The sequence below is a fragment of the Solanum stenotomum genome, unplaced genomic scaffold (assembly GCF_019186545.1).
Source record: "Solanum stenotomum isolate F172 unplaced genomic scaffold, ASM1918654v1 scaffold33129, whole genome shotgun sequence".
NCBI lineage: Eukaryota > Viridiplantae > Streptophyta > Magnoliopsida > Solanales > Solanaceae > Solanum > Solanum stenotomum.
The window spans coordinates 58604-79185 of record NW_026032292.1 but is presented as its reverse complement, the minus strand read 5'-3'; the positions used below and the strand labels follow the sequence as shown (position 1 = coordinate 79185).

The window sequence follows — 20582 nt, the reverse complement described above, 5'->3', positions numbered from 1 at the left end:
AGCATAATGAGAGCAGAAATAAAAAACAGAAAGTGGTAGATGCATGAATAACAACAATAACAATTGCTACAAATACATATTTTCTTTGTCACTAATTATTTGTCCACTTTTGAATTGATACACTTATTAAGAAAATATTGATTGACATAGTAAGTTTATTATTTTACCTCTATTAATTATGAAGTGGATGAATTAAAATTTTAAAATTTTCAAGAAATTCTATATTTTTCAAAGTTAATTAATTGATGGTGTAATAGGTAAAAAAATAGTCCTTTCTTCATTTGTCAAAATGGACAAGTAAAAATTTTTTTTTTTAGAGAAGTAATTAGGGACAGAGAGGGAGTATAAAAGAACTGAAAAAAAAAAAGAGAAGGAAAGAGAGGAACTTTGAGGAGAGAAAATCGAGGAGTGAGTAAAATTAGGAATGAGTCGAATGAGTTAGTGTCTATTTATTTGTGTCAAAGACTTACTAGTTAGTTCTAGAAAAATCTTATAATTATTGTTTCAAGAAGAATCACATAACTTTGTGGAGAAAAAACTAGCTACATGGTATATTGACAAATTTAAACATATAAGTTACAGAATTTTAAAATGAAATATATATGAAACAACAAATTTGCGTTTGATCGTCTCAAACTGACTCTTCTAGATCGTCTCAAACTGACTCTTCTAGATAATATAGATAGAAATAGAAATAATAGAAATTTATTTTGTTGATTTGTTTACTTCTTAACTGAATTTTATTTTATCTTATGTCCTTTCAACCAAACATACTCAACAAAGTCAAATATTCTTTACAAGTAAAAGGAAAAAACAATTAAGTAATTTTGCTTTTGCTAATAATGGAATTACATAATAAATCTAAACATATATTGTCAAATTAATATTTTGAATATAATAAATTACTCATATAGTGAATAAAGTATCTTGTTAATAGAGGGAAAGACAAAATTTAACATTAATAAGTTCCAATCTATTTTAAGTTATTAGGTTTTAAATTAAAGTATAGCTTTTATAGATCTTTAAAAAATCATTTATATAACTAAAACTCCTATAAATGTTCTTTTTTAAAAATTACATAAATATAAATTATAATTTTTCCAATGATAAACATATTGTGCAAAATTAATATTTACTCCCTCTATTTCATTTTATGCCACATTGTTCGAACTTAAGGAATCAAAAATATAAATTTTGATCTTGATTTCTAACATGTAATCTTTAATTCTTTTTAAATAATAAATATTTACTCCTTCCATCCAATTTATGTGGCATAGTTTAAATTCAAGAATCAATTTTTCTTATTTTGTTATAAATCATTACGATTGTGGAGATAAACTTTACATATTCCAAAACTATGTTATTATAAGAGAAAAGACGTAAAAGCACAATTGAAGTTGTTTCGAATTTTCAAAAAGACACCTTAACTTTGAGGATGTCCTATCACCCCACAAAAGTATTGAATATTTTTGTAAAAGGACCATTTTGACCCATTTTCTCATTATGTTTGTGAACACGCACATGATGCGCGTGAAGGTCCGTTTTTAATGCCAAAAACCAATTAAAAACTGCCACATTTAAGTTATTTTCTTTATAAATTATTTACTCCATTCAAATTCATCATCTTCCCCAACAGAAGAGTCATAGGTACTCTATGATGAACTGATGAAATCAACTCAATAAGGTATGAATTCGTTTTAATTTCCAATCGAAAAAGCTAATTTAAAGTTGTCCGAGGTTTCATTTCTTCTTAATTTCATTTAGTTTTGAGAACCCAAAAATCAAACCCAAAGTTGTCCATTGAAGCTCGGGTTTTATCAATCCATGGTTTGAAAACAAGCCCAATCGCCAGCCACCCAAAAGACATGGCTCCAAATACCACTACTATCGATTTCAACGAATTATTCTTCGCCGTTGAAACCACAAGTAGCTTTTCCGATATACATGTTGATGAGGGTTTTAGTTTGCAGCTGAAACGATTTGCTATTGTTACTATTCTAACTTGTTAATCTTCAATTCATTGTATACTTCGCTAGTTCTCCAAGAAATTTGACCAACAAACATCAAAATTGTAGGAGATGATCTTCAACAATGCCTATGATTGAGGAAAATGATGAGAAACTAAGAAATGAAAAATGGAGAACAAGAGTTTTCTTTTTTGAAACGATTTGGGTCGGGTCGGGTCGGATTTGAAGAAATTAATTTAAATTAAATTAATAAAAAAAGTGAGCACCACGCGTCTGTTCACAGTAGAGAAAATGGGTCAAAATGGTCCTTTTACAAAGATATTCAATACTTTTGTGAGGTAATAGGACGCCCTCTAAGTTAAGGTGTCTTTATGAAAATTCGAAACAACTTCAGTTGTGCTTTTATGTCTTTTCTCTTATTATAAGTCACATAATTGACATTTCAAAATATTAAAAAGGTGTACTAAATTATGATAAAAATTTATTTGACTCTTCAAATTTGAAAAATACCACATAAATTGAGATAGATAGAATATACAAGAAAATAATTATTCATGTAGTAAATAAAGGATCCCACAAAATTAACTTGTTCAAAACATAATTAATTTGTATGATTTTACGTTTGGTTAATACTTCCTCTATTCCATATTAACTCAATTTGTAAGGTAATCCACAATTATTAAGAAAAACATTCAAGAATATAATTTAAACCATACTTTCCATTTTGTCTTTGTAAAATCATAAACATAACTTTGCAAGTATTGTAATTTATCTCCTAGAAAATACAAAACTTCACTAAAAGAAACGAAACATATGGATAAAATTTCAAACATTCATCTTAAACTTTGAACAATTCAATTATTTTGAACAATGAAAAAAACCCCAAAATTTCAATTAATATGGAATAAAGGGAAAAAGTAAATGTGACTCTCATGTACATATCCGCTCATGCTAAACAAATAAAGATGTGCTACAACATTTGAAAATTATATCTTAATTAATCTCATATAAGAAAAAAAAACATATCGCTATTCAGCTGCAAAAACATAGACACGATTATATTGATGTTCCAATATTTCATTTGTTTTACGGTCAATTCTTTTTATAATAGTTTACATGTTAATATGTTAAGTCGATTGAGATGGATAATTAAATACAATAGAGTAAAAGAAGGTTATGTTTTGCTAAGTGCATTTGAATGTAGTATGTAAATATCCTTCTAATCGAAGACTATTTACCAAAATAAAAGACAGAAAAAAGAGAACAATAAACTTTTTTATTTGGCTATTGCCTTGTTGTAAGTTACTTAGAAACAAGAATTGAATTCCAGTTCTATTTTTGAGCCAAGAAATTTTAATTCTTCAATTTGTGGTTTCATTAGTCTGTGCAATTTGAGCTACAGGTGGTTTGTGCCCACATTCACAGTATATACCATCACAGTAATATTCAGGTACAAAGCCACACAAAGATTGACAAATATTGGGATCTTTGTCGCAGCAACAAACGGGAATATTCTTTATTTCAGCCTTTCGCGAAATACCTATTAAATAAAATTTCATAATTTATTATCTATTAATAATAGATAAATATATTTCATATCTAAGAACAAGAAGATTTATAAAATGAACTTACAAAAAATTGTGGAAAAGTATATGATATTCAGCTATTAAAAATTAAAGCAAGTAAAAAGACTTACAGAGTCCTATCATCATAAAGATGAACAGAAAAGCCAATGCTTTGAAAGTCATATCTTAACTTTTGATGATATACTCAATAAGCCACTTGAAAGTAATTAGGCTAACCCATCGGTGGCCCCCTAAACTTGGCACAATCTTTCACTTAGACATCTCAACGGAAGGATTTTCATTTTAAACACCTAACGTAAGGTCCCCATGTGTCACTTTAGCACTTTTTGCACAGACTTCTGTTGACCATAAGAGCGTGCAAGACAACCGTTCTACATGGATGAATTGACCAATTATATGATGCCAACTCTTAAACCTCTTTACATGTCGTTTTTTTCAAACTAAAAGAAAATTGAACCATTCTTTGTGATTTTCAACCTCTTCATACGATTCTCTCTCTTCTCCGATGAAAACCCTAGGTAAATCTCCCTTCTCTTCACATGCATTTCTTTGTTTTTCCTTCAATTCATTGTTAGTAATATCCATTGTTGTATTTTATGTCGCCATTTTTCAGGTTTAAGGTTGTATTGACGAGGTATCGGGTTGTGCGACATTGGAGAAATTAAAGAAATTGAAGGTAATGGTGTATTTTGTTTTCTACCTTTGTTTTTGTTTTCTTCAAGAAGGTGTATATTGTTGTTGAAGGTGTATATTGCTGTTGATTCCGCTTTCTTTATTTTCATTTTTAATATAGGTTTTGACTGGTAAAGTAAGGGGCTTTTTGGGTATTTCCTTTTATTGGGGGTCTTCTTTTCGAGATATGGACAACTATATTTTAACTTGGTTTCATCATGGGGGGGGTGTGTTGTTGGAAATCCTAACCCTACTTACCAACGAGAAGTAGATGTATTTGGTGTTGGCATAAATAAAGATCATTTTAGTCTTGTCGAGTTTCTTTCCTACACTAAAGACCTTGGGTATACAAATGTGAAGGGATTTTACTGTGAAGATAACAATGAATTAGTTCAAGTTACTTCTGATACTCAATTGTTAGAATTTGTGAAAGACTTGGTAGATGGTAATGAGTTTCATGTGTATGTGGTCCATGAAGTTGATTTACCATGGTATGATCTTGTTGATGAATCTGTGGGTATAAATACTGAGGGAACTGTGGAGAATGATTTAGATTTGAATGGAGTTGATATAGAACTGCCTGGAGGTGATACAAATCAGAATGAAGCTGAATCAGATCTACCTAGTAGTGACACATATGTAGATGCTATTCATAATGAAGATGGTTCAGATGTTGATGAAGAATTGAGATCCCTTAGGGCTGAAATGAGAAACAAAAGAAATCCTAATCTTAGGAAGAAAAGAGGTAGGGAGAAGAAAACAATAATTGAAGAAGTACCAATAGGTGAGGCTGGTGTGGATAGAGGTTTTGAAGATATTGGAATAAATAAGAAGGATAGATATGTTGGTAGATTGGGAGGAGATGAGAAGTATATTGATAGCTCAAAATGTGATATTGATGATAGCACTGATATGCTAGATGCAAAAGTTGTTGGAGGTGTTGATCTACCAGGTAGAAGAAAGAGCAAAAAGCTCAGGTATGATGATGAATGTACTGTTGCTATTTTTGAACTTGGAATGATTTTTGAGAATGCTAAGGAATTAAGAAAGGCTTTGGCAAAATATGGCAAAATATGTTGTTGAAAAAAATTATCAGATTAAGTTAAGGCCTAATGAAGCTCATAGAGTGAGAGCTAAATGTAAATTCAAAGAAAAATGCAAATGGTTGTGCTATGGTGCTATTGATAGGGATTCTGGTAACTTTATGATTAAGAATTACTATCCTATACACAAGTGTTTACCATCAAATAAGAACAAAATGTGTACAACTAAGTTCCTAGCAAGTAGATTGAAGGATGAAATAACTAAACAAACATCTTTGAGGATTTGGGAAATACAAGAATTGTGTAGGGAGGAGTTAGGACTGCATGTGGGTAGAACAATTTGTTACAAGGCAACGATGATGATTCTTAGAGAAAACATGGGTGACTGGAATATGAAATTTGCAAGGTTATGTGATTATGCTGAAGTCATAAAACAAACCAATCCTGGTAGTTCTGTTTAGGTAAGGATGGATAGAGAAACTGTACCAGGAAAGAAATTGTTTATGTACTTCTATATATGCTTGGATGCATTGAAGAAAGGGTGGAAGGAAGAATGTAGAAGAATAATAAGATTTGATGGATGTTTCTTAAAGGGTGCTTGTAAGGGTGAACTTCCTGTAGCAGTTGGAAGAAATTGAAACAATCAGATGTTTCTTATAGCCTGGGCAGTTGTGGACAAGGAGACTAAACATAGCTGGAGTTTCTTTATCAACTACTTGAAAAGAGGACCTGCAGTTGGGTACTGGACAGGGTCTTACAGTAATGTCAGATATGCAGAAGGTAATTGTCTATTACTTTGATAATTGTAGATATGTAGAAATGTATTTTCTTTCCTAAATTGTATTGAATTGTATTTTATTGTAGGGTCTTCAAGCAGTTGTTGGTGAACTGCTACCAAATGCTGAAGTTAGAATGTGTGCTAGACACATCTGATGTTCCAAGGCAAATTTTGAAGTGAAGTACAATAAAGAGCTTTACAAAATGAGCAGACTTGGTAATGGAATTAATGATGATTTATTGCATTATCCACAAGTGTCATGGGTTAGAGCATTCTTTCAAGAGCATTCTAAATGTGATGCAGTTGAAAATAACATGTGTGAAACCTTTAACTCATGGATCTTATCGTGTAGACACAAATCTATAATAATCATGTTGGAGGAAATTATGAGAAAATTAATGACTAGAACTGTGGATATGGTTAAGTTTGCTGACACCTGGATATGTGGTATTGCACCTATGGCTAGACTTATGTTGGAAGAGAATAAGGAAAAGTGTAGGGCATGCAAGGTGCTTTGAAATGCTGATGTTGGGTTTGAGATTGGAAAAGGGCAGTATAGACATACAATCAACTTGACTAATAGAGTTTGTAGCTGTAGAACTTGGCAATTGAGAGGCATTCCATGCCAACATGCTATTTCTGCTTTGTACTACATAGAACAGGAACCTGAACCACCTGTGGAGCATTGGTATAGGACGGATACCTTCTTAAAGGCTTGTAGTCATTTCATTCAACTAATTTCAAATATGAAAATGTGGCCTGAAACTAACAATCCAAGGATTGAGCCTCCTGAACCTAAGCAAATGCCTGGTAGACCTCCAAGAAATAAAAGGAAGAGTAAAGATGAACCAAGAAAGAAGCATGGAAAGATGTCCAAACAAGGGGTGAAAATTACTTGTTCCAAGTGTAAACAACAAGGCCACAACAAGAAATATTGCAAGGTAAAATAATTTATTATTTGTTTGTGCCTTTTTTAAATTCTTGTTGAATGTAACGAACAAACTTTATGTTTGATATTTAGGTTGGTGTCCATACTTCACAACCAGCTAGCCACAATTCACAATTTACTACCGGTCACAATTCACAATTTACTGCTGGTCAAAGTTCACAAGGAAGTTGCCATCCTGAACCAACAAGCTCCTACCAACCTGGACCAATAAGATTCAACTAACCTGCATCAACAACATCAAACATTCATGCTTCTTTAACAACAGTTTGTGGTGATACCAGTAGAGTTAAGAGGGCAAGGGAAACTGCAAAAAAAAGCCAACCACCACCATTTGTGGATACAAGTATTTCTGTTACAAGAGGAATAACTAGTCAACTACCTCCAAGGACAAGACAAACTGCTAGACAAAAAAAAGGAAGAGTTGCAACTGGAGAAAATTCTGCAAGAGGGGGACCAAAGTGGCCAACTAATGGTGGATCAAGTAATGTTAGATTTGGCATCTATACAAGTGCAAGTGGAACCCAAATACTAAACGTAAGTTTGTCACAAGATGTCTCTTAAATGAATGCAAGTTTATAAATTAATTTTGGTTTTTTCTTCAAAAAACAGCATGGGACTTCAAGTCAAAGGATTCTACCAAGATGTTCAAGTTATAAGGATGCAAGTTTAACGGGTATAGACCTTGGCTTTAAGCCTAGAGGCTTGAGATGGAAAAACAAGAATGCTGTCACCACTTCCCAATTGCAACGAATGGCAAACATAAAGAAGAAGTAACACTAACTTAGAATAGGTTGATTTTGGGCCCTTATTTTGCTTTCTAATGTTTTTGGAGTATGCTAGCTTTATTTTGGTACTAGTAAACACTTTTGTGAAGGTTGTATGTAGCTTTTGATTATTCTAGCTTTATTTTGGGGCCTTATTTTGGTACACTTTTTTGAAGGTTGTAGCCTTGAATGGTATGTAGCATAATGCTAACTTTGAGCTCATTATGGAGCATGCAATATAATTGTCTATGTTTTGTGTAATTTGGGTGTTACATTGTGACGAATATGACCAATTGTGTAATTNTGGAGTATGCTAGCTTTATTTTGGTACTAGTAAACACTTTTGTGAAGGTTGTATGTAGCTTTTGATTATTCTAGCTTTATTTTGGGGCCTTATTTTGGTACACTTTTTTGAAGGTTGTAGCCTTGAATGGTATGTAGCATAATGCTAACTTTGAGCTTATTATGGAGCATGCAATATAATTGTCTACGTTTTGTGTAATTTGGGTGTTACATTGTGACGAATATGACCAATTGTGTAATTTGGCTATTTGCTTTTGGTTATACATTGTGAGAACGAATTTGAGATTTGTATGTAGCCAAAAAACTAATTTTACTGCAACAACAACATAGAATTTCATTGAATCCAAAATGCATATTTACATCGAAAATTTATAGCAACAACAACATAAAAATACTACTAGATCGAACACCAAATACTACTAGACCGAACACCAAATACAACATCAAAATACTACTAGACCGAACACCTCATGAACACTAACAATTAGGCTTCAATTTCCATATTCCAAACATCAGCAACCCAGTAGCAACGACACCAACAATAAATATATTTCTTGCTAACATTAATTTTTCATCAAAAACATTGACTTTCTTCAACATTCCCCACATTACCCTGTTTGCTTGTGAAGAGTGTCGATCTTCATACCAAAGAAAATAGTCACATCCACTCTTTTTCTATAAAACCAATCAAAAAGAATTAAACGCCAACAATTAATCATCTAATTGATTTAAAAAAAATAAAAACAAAGAATTTTACCTTTGAAATTCTACAAGTAAAAAATCTACGCCCTGGATTTAATTGGGTCCATGAAGTCTTTAATAGTGCTTCATTAGCACACCAACAATATCGACCTTCATCCACAGATGCCATGGAAGAATTGGAGAAGCTCGACATGAAAGTATTAAGGGCCAAGAATTAAAGAAAGGCTGAAGAAGAGAGAAATTGGGGTCTTAATTAGGGTACAATTGGATAAAAAAATAATATAATAGATGATGTGGAGTAATATTACCGTTGGGGACGCCACATCAGATGAAATTTTGATGTTTACGCGCCTTGAATTAGTGAAAATCACGCGATACTCTACCTGTGCAAAAAGTGTTAAAGTGACACATGGGGACCTACGTTAGGTGTTTAAAATGAAAATCCTTCAGTTGAGGTGTCTAAGTAAAAGATTGTGCCACGTTTAGAGGGCCACCGATGGGTTAGCCCAAAGTAATTTGTGCAGGTGTTTGATGATGATGTTTATTTTTGTTCCTGCCCTATTTATTGCATATTTAGTCAATAATTTAATAAAAGTAATATTTTGTGAATCTTGTAAACAGTTTCTCTCTCCTTTTTGGTCAATTACATTTAAGTTAACATGACAATATTCATTTGAGATCGTAATGTACATGTATTATACATGTAACACACTTAGACTTTAACTTGACTGGACATGTTATTGCATTTTTATATGTGGCACGATTTTATTGATTTTTCTTATTTAACTTGGTATGCCATGTCATTTGACATGTGACAACACCAAAATAAGTCTCAAGAATAAGACAGTTGGTCCCTTATACAAAAATGTACATTCGAAAAAACCCATCTAAATTGTGGCATAAGTGGGCACGTAGAGATCGTCACCCTGGACGTGGCCAGCACTCGAGAACCATTGCTTGTACCAAGCGAACCCTTATCCTGACTGACTACAAACAAAAGACTAACTTAAGCATACAAAACTTAAAAACTGAATAAAATTCATGAAACTTACAAATATTAACTCAAATGAATAACTCTGAATAAAAATAGAATATTCAACTAGCCAATAATAGGCAACTCAAGTCTTTAATACATTTAATAAGATAAATAAAACAGACTTCTCAAACTCTACTATCTATCTATGAAGCCTCTAACTGACAAAGATGGAAGTCGAGACAAGACCCACGACATCCTAACAACTGATATAACTGAAAAGTAAATGAAATTCTCCCGAAGCAAGGAGGCTCACCATAGCTAACTCAACCTCTATGTGGTATCAATGAAGCTTCTATTGATGATCCTGAATACCTGAATCTACATCATGAAAGGATGCAGACCAAATGGCTCAGTACATGAAATGTACGAGCATGTAAGGGGAATTCTAAAGCATAACATAAGCTTGAAACTTGATAAAAAGGGAAACATACTTACCTCTTCTCAAACTTACTCAACTCAAGGAATACTCAAAACTACTCAAACTTACTCAACTCATAAGTACTAAAGGATAAGATACTTAACTCAATAATAAGGTTCTCAACTCAGTGAAACTCAACAATAAGGTACTCGACATAATAAAGCACAGATCAACTCAAGATACTCAAGTCAAGATACTCAACTCGAAGGTACTCAACTCAAGATACTCTACTCGAAAGACTCAACTCATGATACTCAAGGATAAAACAATAGTAAAAGATGCAATATATATGGAAAGTTGTAAAACTATGGATAGTAACTCAATGTATTGAAAAATACAATATAACTATATGGGAGTTTCTCTAATCGACAACCACCACTATGAGCCTAAGTGATGATACAACGCTTTGCCCACGCTGCCAGAACTGTCATATACTTTGCCGTCATATAGAACGCCTTAACTAAGTGGATCCACTAGTCTATGCTAAAAAGCACTAATGAGTCATCTAAAAAGTATGATCCTTTCTACCCATGATGGCTACATGGTTATGGAGACTTGAGTTATTATGAACTTGCGTCCCCATATCGGTGCTCAATACTACTCCCAAAATATACTCAGCTCATATGTTTTAAAAATAAAACTCTTTTTGTGATTTGAGATAATGACTCAAAAACTAGCTCAAAGGCTCTCTTGGAAATCGATGTTTCCTTTCATGTTCAAATGTGAAAATATTTTAACTCTTGGGAATACTTAGTTCCCGTATAATCTTTGAAGAAATGAATTTTACCCTTACTCTTTACTCAACTCAAAGCCTAAGTCTTAAAACAAAGTTAAAAACGTTTGTAAAAGACTTCTTAAAATATGATTCACGCTGAATTTTGGGCGTGAACGACTCAATGCAAGGTTTTCAATAACCATAGATAGAATTCAAAGGCTTCCTTGAATTCTACTCTTAACTCTCTCTTGAATGTGAATTATGAATTCAAGAGTTATGGTTCATGCTATGAAGTATCTCATGACGACAAAGTAGACTCATGAATACATTCTTCTCATTCTCATACTCACTTGCTTGAGTCTTGAAACAAGTTACTAGAAGTTGTAGAAGACTCCAAAAAAGGACTCAATGGGACTTTCTTAGAATGTTCGAAAGAATTCTCAAAAACTTAACTCTTAACTTTACCTTGAATTTGATTTATGAATTCAAGGTTGTGATTTGTGATAGGAAAGATCTTGGGATGTTTAAGAGTGTTTTTAGATAGTTAAACATGAGAAACAATCAAGAAATCACTGTATGGGAGTACGTCTGTGACGCGGAGATGCATTTAAATATCTGGTCATGAAATAAATTTTGAGGCAGAACGGTCCGTGACTGCTCTGCGACGTGAAGAAAAAAATTGGGAAATGGGGAGGCAGGTCCGCGACGCGGACTGGGTTGCCAAATTCGTCCGACTTTTTCCTTTCTTCGTTTTCTAACCCCAATTCACCTAAATTGGATTCTTTTTCGCAATCCCTCTTTAGATTTAGATACCCAGCACAAGGACACAAGAACCTACTCATATACCACTTTAAAATCGACATGATTTCACCAAGAACTCAACAATCTCATTTACTTTCGAGAACATAATTCAAGAACATCATACTTTCAACTTTCTAAAACGAATTTAATGCTGAAATTAACATGATTGGTGTGTGGGTGACCAAACCCATGGCGAAAATCTGCAAGAGAACTCAAGAACTTCAACGAACGCCTTGATCCTTTTCTCTTTTCTCCTATTTTCTCTTTTTTTCTCTTCTTGAACTCTCAACTAAAACCCTAGGCGTATATGTAACATCCGGCAATGTGAAATAATTGAAGAGGCTTAGAATTGGAAATTTTCATTTTTGGAAATTTGGCTAAGTATGGAAATCAGTGAATTTTTGGCCAATTTTGAGTAGTCGTAACTCCTAGCTCAGGATGATTTAGGAGTAGTTCCAGTTATGATTACGAATCTTGTGGAATGATCTTTCCAACGCCACCGAGTTTGCTCAATTCCGAGTTCGTATGAATGAGTTATGCCATTTGAAAGTTGGGCAGTTGGCAGGGAATCCGTCCGGGAATTTTAAGGGCATTTTGGTCTTTTCACTAACCAATTCTTTTGGTTATATATTAGTGTTAGACTGATTTTTAGATCAGTTTTACCATTTTAAAAGAGTGAGAGTGAGGGTTTTGAGTGAAGAAGAGAAGAAGAAGAGAAGAAGAGGAGAAAGAGAAGATCAAGCAAGAAGATAGTCATGGAAATCGTCGGGGGTGATCCCTACTAGGTATGTGAGCTTTTAGTGTTGGGTTGATCCTTTCCCGCTACATACCAAATTCAATTTTTATTATTGAGAAAAGATTGGTTGTGTTGTTGAAGTTGTTGATTGTGGTGTTGATGTTGTTGGTTGTGTTGTTGAAGTTGTTGGTTGTGGTGTTGATGTTGTTGATTTGAGACATGATTTGGGTTGTGTTTTTGAGTTGAATCTATGGTATATTGAGGGTTTTAATGATTCTAAGTGATTTGGGGAAGAAACCATTCGATTTGAGGTGAAATAAGGTGAGAAAACGAGAAAATAAACTTGCTGAAATTTCTGGGTTGGGGGCCTGGCACGACGCGCTTGCCAGAGCGCCCCAAACTCACCTCTGAAGTTTAGGGGCTGGCGCCAGTGTCACTTGCCCTATCTAGTTGTCGTCGGTTGCCCCGTTTGAGTTCATTTAAAGTGCGCATTCACTCCCTTTCGATTCCAACTACTCTAAGTTACTTCTAAACACCTAAAAAGTCACTCCTAACATGATCAAAATCTTGAATTCATAATTCAAATTCAAGGTAGAGTTGAGAGTTATGTTTTGAGAATTCTTTCAAATATTCTAAGGAAATCCCTTTGAGTCTTTGTGAGGAGTTGTCTACGATTTCTAGTAACTTGTTTCAAGTCTCGAGCAAGTGAGTAAGAAAATGAGAAGTGTCGTAAACATGAGATCATTACCCTTGAATCCATAATCCAATTCAAGGTGAGTTAGGATCAAAGTCAAGTGAAGTTAGAAGTCAAGTGAAGTTAGAGCCAAGCTTAGAAGTTAAGAAAGTCAAAGCAAGTCTTTAAAGCTTTTCAAGAGTCTTTATTGAACGTTTTAACTTCATTTTAAGGCTCAAGTTCCAAGTTAAGTAAAGAGTAAAGAACATACAGTTTCAAGTTGAGTAAAGAGTATCGAGTTTCAAGTTAAGTCAAGAGTTGAGTTCATTTCTCAAAAGTAATTAGGGAACTAAGTATTTCCCAAAGAAGTTTATAAGTGTTTTCACATTTAAGTTGAGAGGAAACTGAGATTTCCAAAAGAGTTTTGAGAAGTTTGAGTAGTATCTCTTTTTGAGAAAAGATGAGTTTTGCAAAAGAGTTTCTAAAACATGATTAGTATGACAAATCAAGTATGTCATCAATGTTTAAACAATATGGTCTCTAGATATACCATCAATGTTTAAGCAGTATGAATATCCCGAGTCATCAATGATCATATTAAAATATGGTTTGAGATGTTCTTTTTCGAAAGAGTTTTCAAAAGCAATTACCTCTTTTAAGAGGGTAGTTTTGTGTAATTACCTCAACTAAAGAAAGATGTGTTTAAAACACTTATGAGCTAAAGTATTTTTGGGAGTAGTCTTGAGCACCAAATCGGGGGAGCGTTCAAAGAACCCACAGCCCCCATAGAACCATGTTAGCCACCATGGGTAGAAAAAGATCATACTTTTTAGATGAATCCTTTTCAGATTAGACTAGTGGATCTATTAGGCAGTTCAGGTCTTATACCTTTGGCCGGGTATAAGATGCTCTGGCAGCGTGAGGTCGATCACTGTATCATCACTGTAGCTCTTATGTGATGGTTATCGGTTAGAGAACTCCCACAGCAGTAGAAAGAGCTTGGTTCCTCGATAAGTTCTGCTTAGTATGGATGGGGGTATAAGACTTCATTCATGCATTGCACAAGTAGACTTTGAGAGGAAACATGGTATTTTCATGATATTATAAATATGATTTTTACGTCATGTTTTAAATAGTCTTACAAAGCTTTATATATATTGCATGTGTCTTAATCCTTTATATTGAGTTTAGTTATTCTTGAGTTGAACAAAGCCAAGGTAAGTTCTCTTTTGTATTCCTTTCAAGCTTAAGTTGTTGTTTAGCGGTCCAGCTCGCGTACTCGTACATTCCATGTACTGATTCCAGTTGGCCTGCATCGTCTTATGATGCAGACGCAGGTACCCAGGATCAACATCCAGCACGCCATTGATCTAGTCGAGCACTCCAGAGTCAGTGGTGAGCCTCTTTGCATTCCGGAGGACTCGGATATTTTGTGTTCCTAGTTTTGTTTTATTAGGATGTTGCGGGGTCTGTCCCAACATCCATCTTAGTATTTTAGAGGCTTCATAGACAGTCAGTCAGTCAGTTAGTTAGTTTGAGTCTCTCTTTTGTGTATATGTATAAATATTCTATTTTGAGACTCGAACTGCCTTTGTGGCCAGATTTGTATCAGTTAAGTTGTCTTATGACTTTTCATTGCTTGAAGTTATTCTATTGAGTTAAGTTCCGCTGAGTGAACAAAGCCAGGCCAAGGGTTCGCTTGGGGCCAGCAATGGTCTCCAAGTGCCGGTCCCGCCCAGGGTGTAGGCTCGGGGCGTGACAGTATATTAGGATTATAAAACTAAACCTAATAGGATTAGACCCTTAAAACCTTACTAAAAATGAATTAAATCTGATTGGGTAAGGAAAAGACCAAAATACCCCTTACTATTTTCGGGTAACTTTCCTTAATTGGGCAGCCTGACTTCAAAAGGGTGTATCTCACTCATCCGAACTCGAAACTTAGCAAACTTGGTGGCGTTGGAAAGATAATTCAAATACCTTTCATTAGATATCTTGTATCCCACCTAACTCATCATGTACTGAGAGTTATGTTCATTTGAAGTTGACCCAAAACTCCTAACTTAAGCATAACTTGCAAAATTTCAGATTTTGCTATTTCCAATTTAGTTCTTTTTTGGAACTCAAGGTGCTACATCTAGCGACCTTAACACTTAATTTTTTTTAAATTTCTCGATAAAATCCTACTCACAACGAAGGATGGTTCGAGTCTTAGCTCAAAAAATTTCTGAGGTGTTACAACATGGAGATCGACTTTGCTGTGATTGTTTGATTTTATGATATTCCATTGAGATCGTCCGTACAGACACATGGAGATCGTTCGTGTCGGTATATGGACCTCGCAAGTTCCCCATGAGTCACAAACTCTTGATGTAATTCCAAGAAGTATCACGTATATATGGTTGAGAGAGTGCTGGATGTGAAATATGAGACTAATGTATAGCGTAATGCTCTTTGTAATAGGTGATAAAAAAAATACAAAGTACATCATAGTGTATTTATACACTTACAAGTCGTATAGAGCATAGAGAGTACTACTTCTAATACAAGACAACTATCTAGAGATAGAGTTATACTTTAACATGGACTCTATATCTAAGATTATCACTAGTAACTAATAAGTATATTTAACTGATGTTATCTCGATCTTTAACACTTCCCCTCAAGCTAATTGGAGGTGAGTTTACTACTCTTAGCTTGTCTCTGGAAAACATGAATTGGTTCTTTGCCAGTGCCTTTGTGTGAATGTCAGCTAGTTGAACTTTGAATCGAACAAATTAAATGATTAACTTCCCTTGAGCTACTTTTTCTTTAACAAAATGATAATTCAATTCTACATGTTTGGTTCTAGGATGTAATACTGGATTTGTGGTCGATCATGTATAATGCACTCATATTATCACAAAACAGTGTAGGAGCAGACTTGATATATTTTCCATTATCTTGCAGAATGTAAGTCAACCATGTGAGCTCAGCTATTGTAGAAGCTAAGGCCTTATACTCAGCTTCTACACTTGACCTTGCAACAGTGTTAGGTTTTTGGGAGTACCAGAACACAATTTGCACCAAGATATATGATGTAACCAGTGGTGGATCTTCTTCTTGTTGCACATCCTGCCCAATCAACATATGAGAAACCATACAACCTGAGTGAGGATTGAGAAGTAATACACAAACCATGAGTAATAGTTCCCTTCACATATCTGAGTATTCTCTTTACAACTTGGAGATGCACACAATTTGGATTCTGTATGAACTGACTTGCAAGGTTCACAACATGAGTTATATCTAGTCTGGTTAGTGTCAAGTATTGTAAGCTTCGTATAATGCTTCAATATACTGTAGAATCGACTGGAGTCCCAATAGCTTCATGCAAGCCAGGCTTCTGAACTAAGGGAGCAGAGACTTCTTTTGCATCTGCCATCTACACTTTCTTGAGCAAATCATTAACATATTTTCTTTAAGACAAGTGAATTCTATCTTGAAAGTAGATAACTTCAACACTTGGGACAAAACTTAATTTTCCAAGGTCCTTCATGGAAAATTCAATGCTCAATTTCTTCACAAATTCATCTATTTGCTTTGAGTTGTTGCTTGTCACAATTATGTCATCTACATATAACAATAGTAGTATTGTTCCTGTTGGACTATGAATAGTGAACAGAGATGAGCCAAGTCTGCTGCACTTGAAGACAATGTGGCGCAGATACACCCCGATCCTTCAAACCAAGCTCTAAGAGCCTGTTTGAGACCATATAGTGCCTTTTTAAATGGACAGACATGTCTCGAATAGTTTGGTTAAAAAATCCTGGAGGTTGACTCATGTACACTTCTTCTGTAAGATGTCCATGAAGAAATGTATTTTTAGCATCAAGATATTTAATAAACCAAGTTGAGTGCAGGGGCGGAGCTATGACATGGCGAGGGTGGTCAGATGAACAACCTTCGTCGGAAAATTTTTACGGGTATATATACTAAATATTGAATTTTTTGGATATATACTAACTGTTGCACAACCTTGACACAATAAAGGTTGACAGCCCATCGGTTAAGGTTGTGCAAAGATGCCTCAACGTTCCGGGTTCGAGCCCAAGCGTTGGCGTTTTCTTTAAATTTTTTCATTATTCCATTTGTTCTCTTAGAAAAGGCAAAATTCAGTCTGGGTTCGATCCCAGGCTTGAACAATTCATTTATTTAATATTTGTTCCGTTTTTCTCTTAAGAAAAAGTACAAAAGTTACCTTTTTTAAGTTAAGAAAAACAAAAGGAAATAAAAGGTCTATTTTTTACTTTTCTTAATTTAAAAAAAAAATAGATTCATAGTTGTCTTTTCCTTTTAGTTTTTTGACTTCTTCTTCTCCCAAAAACCCTTTACAACTTTACTCTTACCTTTCTCTCTTCTCAACTTTCATACATATTTGCAAGTTTTAAGAAATTGGAAGCTTTAATCATTGTATATTTCTTCCTCAACCGCCATTGAAGTGTGAAAAGGTATTTCTTAATTCTTTTTTTCCTTTAGTTTAGTTTTTTCTAATCATGTGTTGAAAGACTTGAATATCTTAGTTTTTATGTTAAAAGCTACTTTATTTATTTGAGTATCGATCAACTATTTGGTGTATTGTGGATGCTTTTTAATAAGTTTGGTATACTTGAACTTGACTACTATTTCAGTTTGGTGTTCAATGAGTTTGGAGAAATATTTTTTTAGAGTACCCAAAACAAGTTTGGCGCCTCAAAATCAAAATCAACTACGCCGAGATGAAAATGTCAACCAAATAGAAATATCATCTCACTCTTCCCAAAGACAAGAATTTGATGTAAATGATTTAAAGGCTGATCCGGCTGAAAGAACTCCAATTTTGAATTATCATCCAAACCTTCGTGATGAGATAAGGAGGGCATATATCATTAAAGGTCCTTGTCAACCTCAAAATCATCAGTTTCCTCAAACTAATTTTTTTGGAACACCACGTCGTTTTGTTTATACATGGTTTGATGAATATCGTGATTGGTTGGAATACAGTATTAGTGCGGATGCTGCGTATTGTTTACCTTGTTATTTGTTTCAAGGAGAAAATATTAATCAAGGTGGTGGTAATGTATTTTCGACTAAGGGATTTATAAATTGGCATAGAAAAGATAGTTTTGCTGCACATATTGGTCTACCGAATAGCGTTCATAATCAATCCAAAAGAAAGTGTGAAGATCTCATGCGAGAACAACAATCCATTCAAGCCGCATTTTACAAGTTGGATGATAAAAGTAAGCATGAATATCGGATTCGGTTAAACACTTCAATCGATGTGGTAAGACTTCTCTTGGATCAAGGTTTTGCATTCCGTGGTCATGACGAGAGTGAATCGTCATTGAACAAGGGTAATTTTCTTGAAGTTCTTTCTTGGTTAGCTGCTAGATGTGATGCAATTAAACCTTTTGTGTTAGAAAAGGCTCCAAAAAATAATAAAATGACTTCTCATGACATCCAAAAAGATATTGTGATTGCGTGTAAGATTGAAACAGTTAAGGCAATAATAAAGGATATAAATAGTGACTACTTTGCTTTATTGGTTGATGAATCTAGAGATGTGTCACGCAAAGAGCAAATGGCTATTTGTCTAAGATATGTTGACAAAATGGGGTTTGTGATGGAGGCATTTATTGGACTTGTTCACATTAAAGATACTAGTGCTTTATCTCTAAAGAAAGCAATTGTAGATGTACTTGCTCACCATTCTTTGACTTTATCTAATGTACGTGGGCAATGTTATGATGGGGCAAGTAATATGCAAGGTGAGCTAGGTGGTCTTAAAACGTTGATTAGACAAGAAAGTAGATCGACTCATTCTGTTCATTGTTTTGCTCATCAACTTCAATTGATTCTTGTTGCGGTTTCTAAAAAGTGTGTTCAAGTAGGTGAACTTGTATTATTAATTTCAAATATTTTGAATGTGTTGGGAGCTTCTTTTAAACGAGTGAATAATTTTCGAGAATCTAAAAAAAAGCATCTCCAAATGGCATTGGATATGGGTGAACTAGAAACGGGTAGAGGGTTGAATCAAGAACTTGCTCTTGTTAAAGCCGGTGATACTCGTTGGGGATCTCACTACAAGTCATTTGGAAACTTTATTAGTAGCTTTGACTCTATTGTTGATGTACTTGATACTCTTGTTGAAAATGCAAGTACTTTGGAAGAAAGAGCAAGCGCATCGGGATTTCTCAGAAGTTGTCAAACGTTTGAGACTATTTTCTTGTTGCATTTGATGACAGATGTTTTAGGAATCACAAATGATCTTAATGTTTCATTACAGAAAAAGGAGCAAGACATTGCAAATGCCATGATTCTTGTAAAGGTAGCAAAGAGAAGGTTGCAAGCTTTAAGAGATAATGAATGGGATCCTCTCTTTAAAAAAAATATTGGATGGGATTCACTTAAAGAAAAGGTAGAAGCATTTTGTATCAAGCATGGCATTTCATTACCCAATTTTGATGATCCATATGCTAATTCTGGGAGATCACGACGTAAAGTAGTTATTTGTACTACTTTGCATCATTATCGTGTGGATGTGTTTTATAAAATCATTGATTGGCAACTACAAGAACTTAATGATCGTTTCAATGAGGTGACAAGTGATTTGCTTAATGGAGTATCTTGCTTGAATCCAATTGATTCATTTTCTAGTTTTGACATAAGGAAGATAATGATAATGACTGAATTATATTCTGATGATTTTGATGGGTCCAACATGAGAGCTCTTGAGAATCAACTTGTTAATTACATTATTGATGTTCGTGATATTGATGAAAGGTTCTCCAATTTGGGTGGACTTGGAGAACTTTCAAGAAAGTTGGTTGAGACAAAGAAGCATTTAACCTATTCTCTCATATTTCTTTTAGTGAAGTTTGCTTTGCTTCTACCTGTTGCCACTGCTACAGTTGAAAGAGCTTTTTCGGCAATGAAGATTATCAAGAATGACTTGCGAAATCGAATGGATGATGAATTCTTAGATGGTTGCATAGTAACTTATGTAGAGAAAAAAGTATTTAAAGATGTTTCTAATGAGTGTATTATGAAAACATTTCAAGAGATGAAGTGTCGTTGAGTGCAATTGTAGTTACCACTTTACAATTTACATATTTTGGTGTATATGAAACTATCCGTCAATATATTTGTCCTACTTCATCTTCCTTAGTTTATTCATTGATATTTTGTAAGTTTCTGTTTGAAGAATTTTCATTTTGGATAGTTGGTTAATTTGATATTGAGGTATGACTATTTTGAAGCCAATCTTTATAATTTGACTAGCAAGGTTTATTTTTTTACTTGTCCTAAAGTATGAACACCCATGGCGAAAATCCTGGCTCCGCCACTGGTTAAGTGACTGGAAGAGATAAAACAACTCTTATAGTAGTTGCTTTCACAACATGGCTAAAAGTTGCTTC

At 34.1% G+C, this 20582-nt stretch overlaps 1 protein-coding gene across 1 annotated transcript in view; it reads left to right on the top strand.

Annotated features, from left to right (window-relative positions):
* LOC125852240 (aspartic proteinase 36-like) overlaps positions 1 to 5308 on the top strand; it is a gene marked incomplete at its 5' end in the record, with an annotated part of 37410 nt that extends 32102 nt beyond the window's left edge. The window contains 3 exons of the mRNA XM_049531972.1: positions 4174 to 4229; positions 4347 to 4361; positions 4586 to 5308. Of these exons, the coding sequence (XP_049387929.1) occupies positions 4174 to 4229; positions 4347 to 4361; positions 4586 to 5308 (794 nt within the window). The remainder of the gene's footprint in view (positions 1 to 4173; positions 4230 to 4346; positions 4362 to 4585) is intronic.
* Positions 5309 to 20582: the final 15274 nt, after the last annotated feature.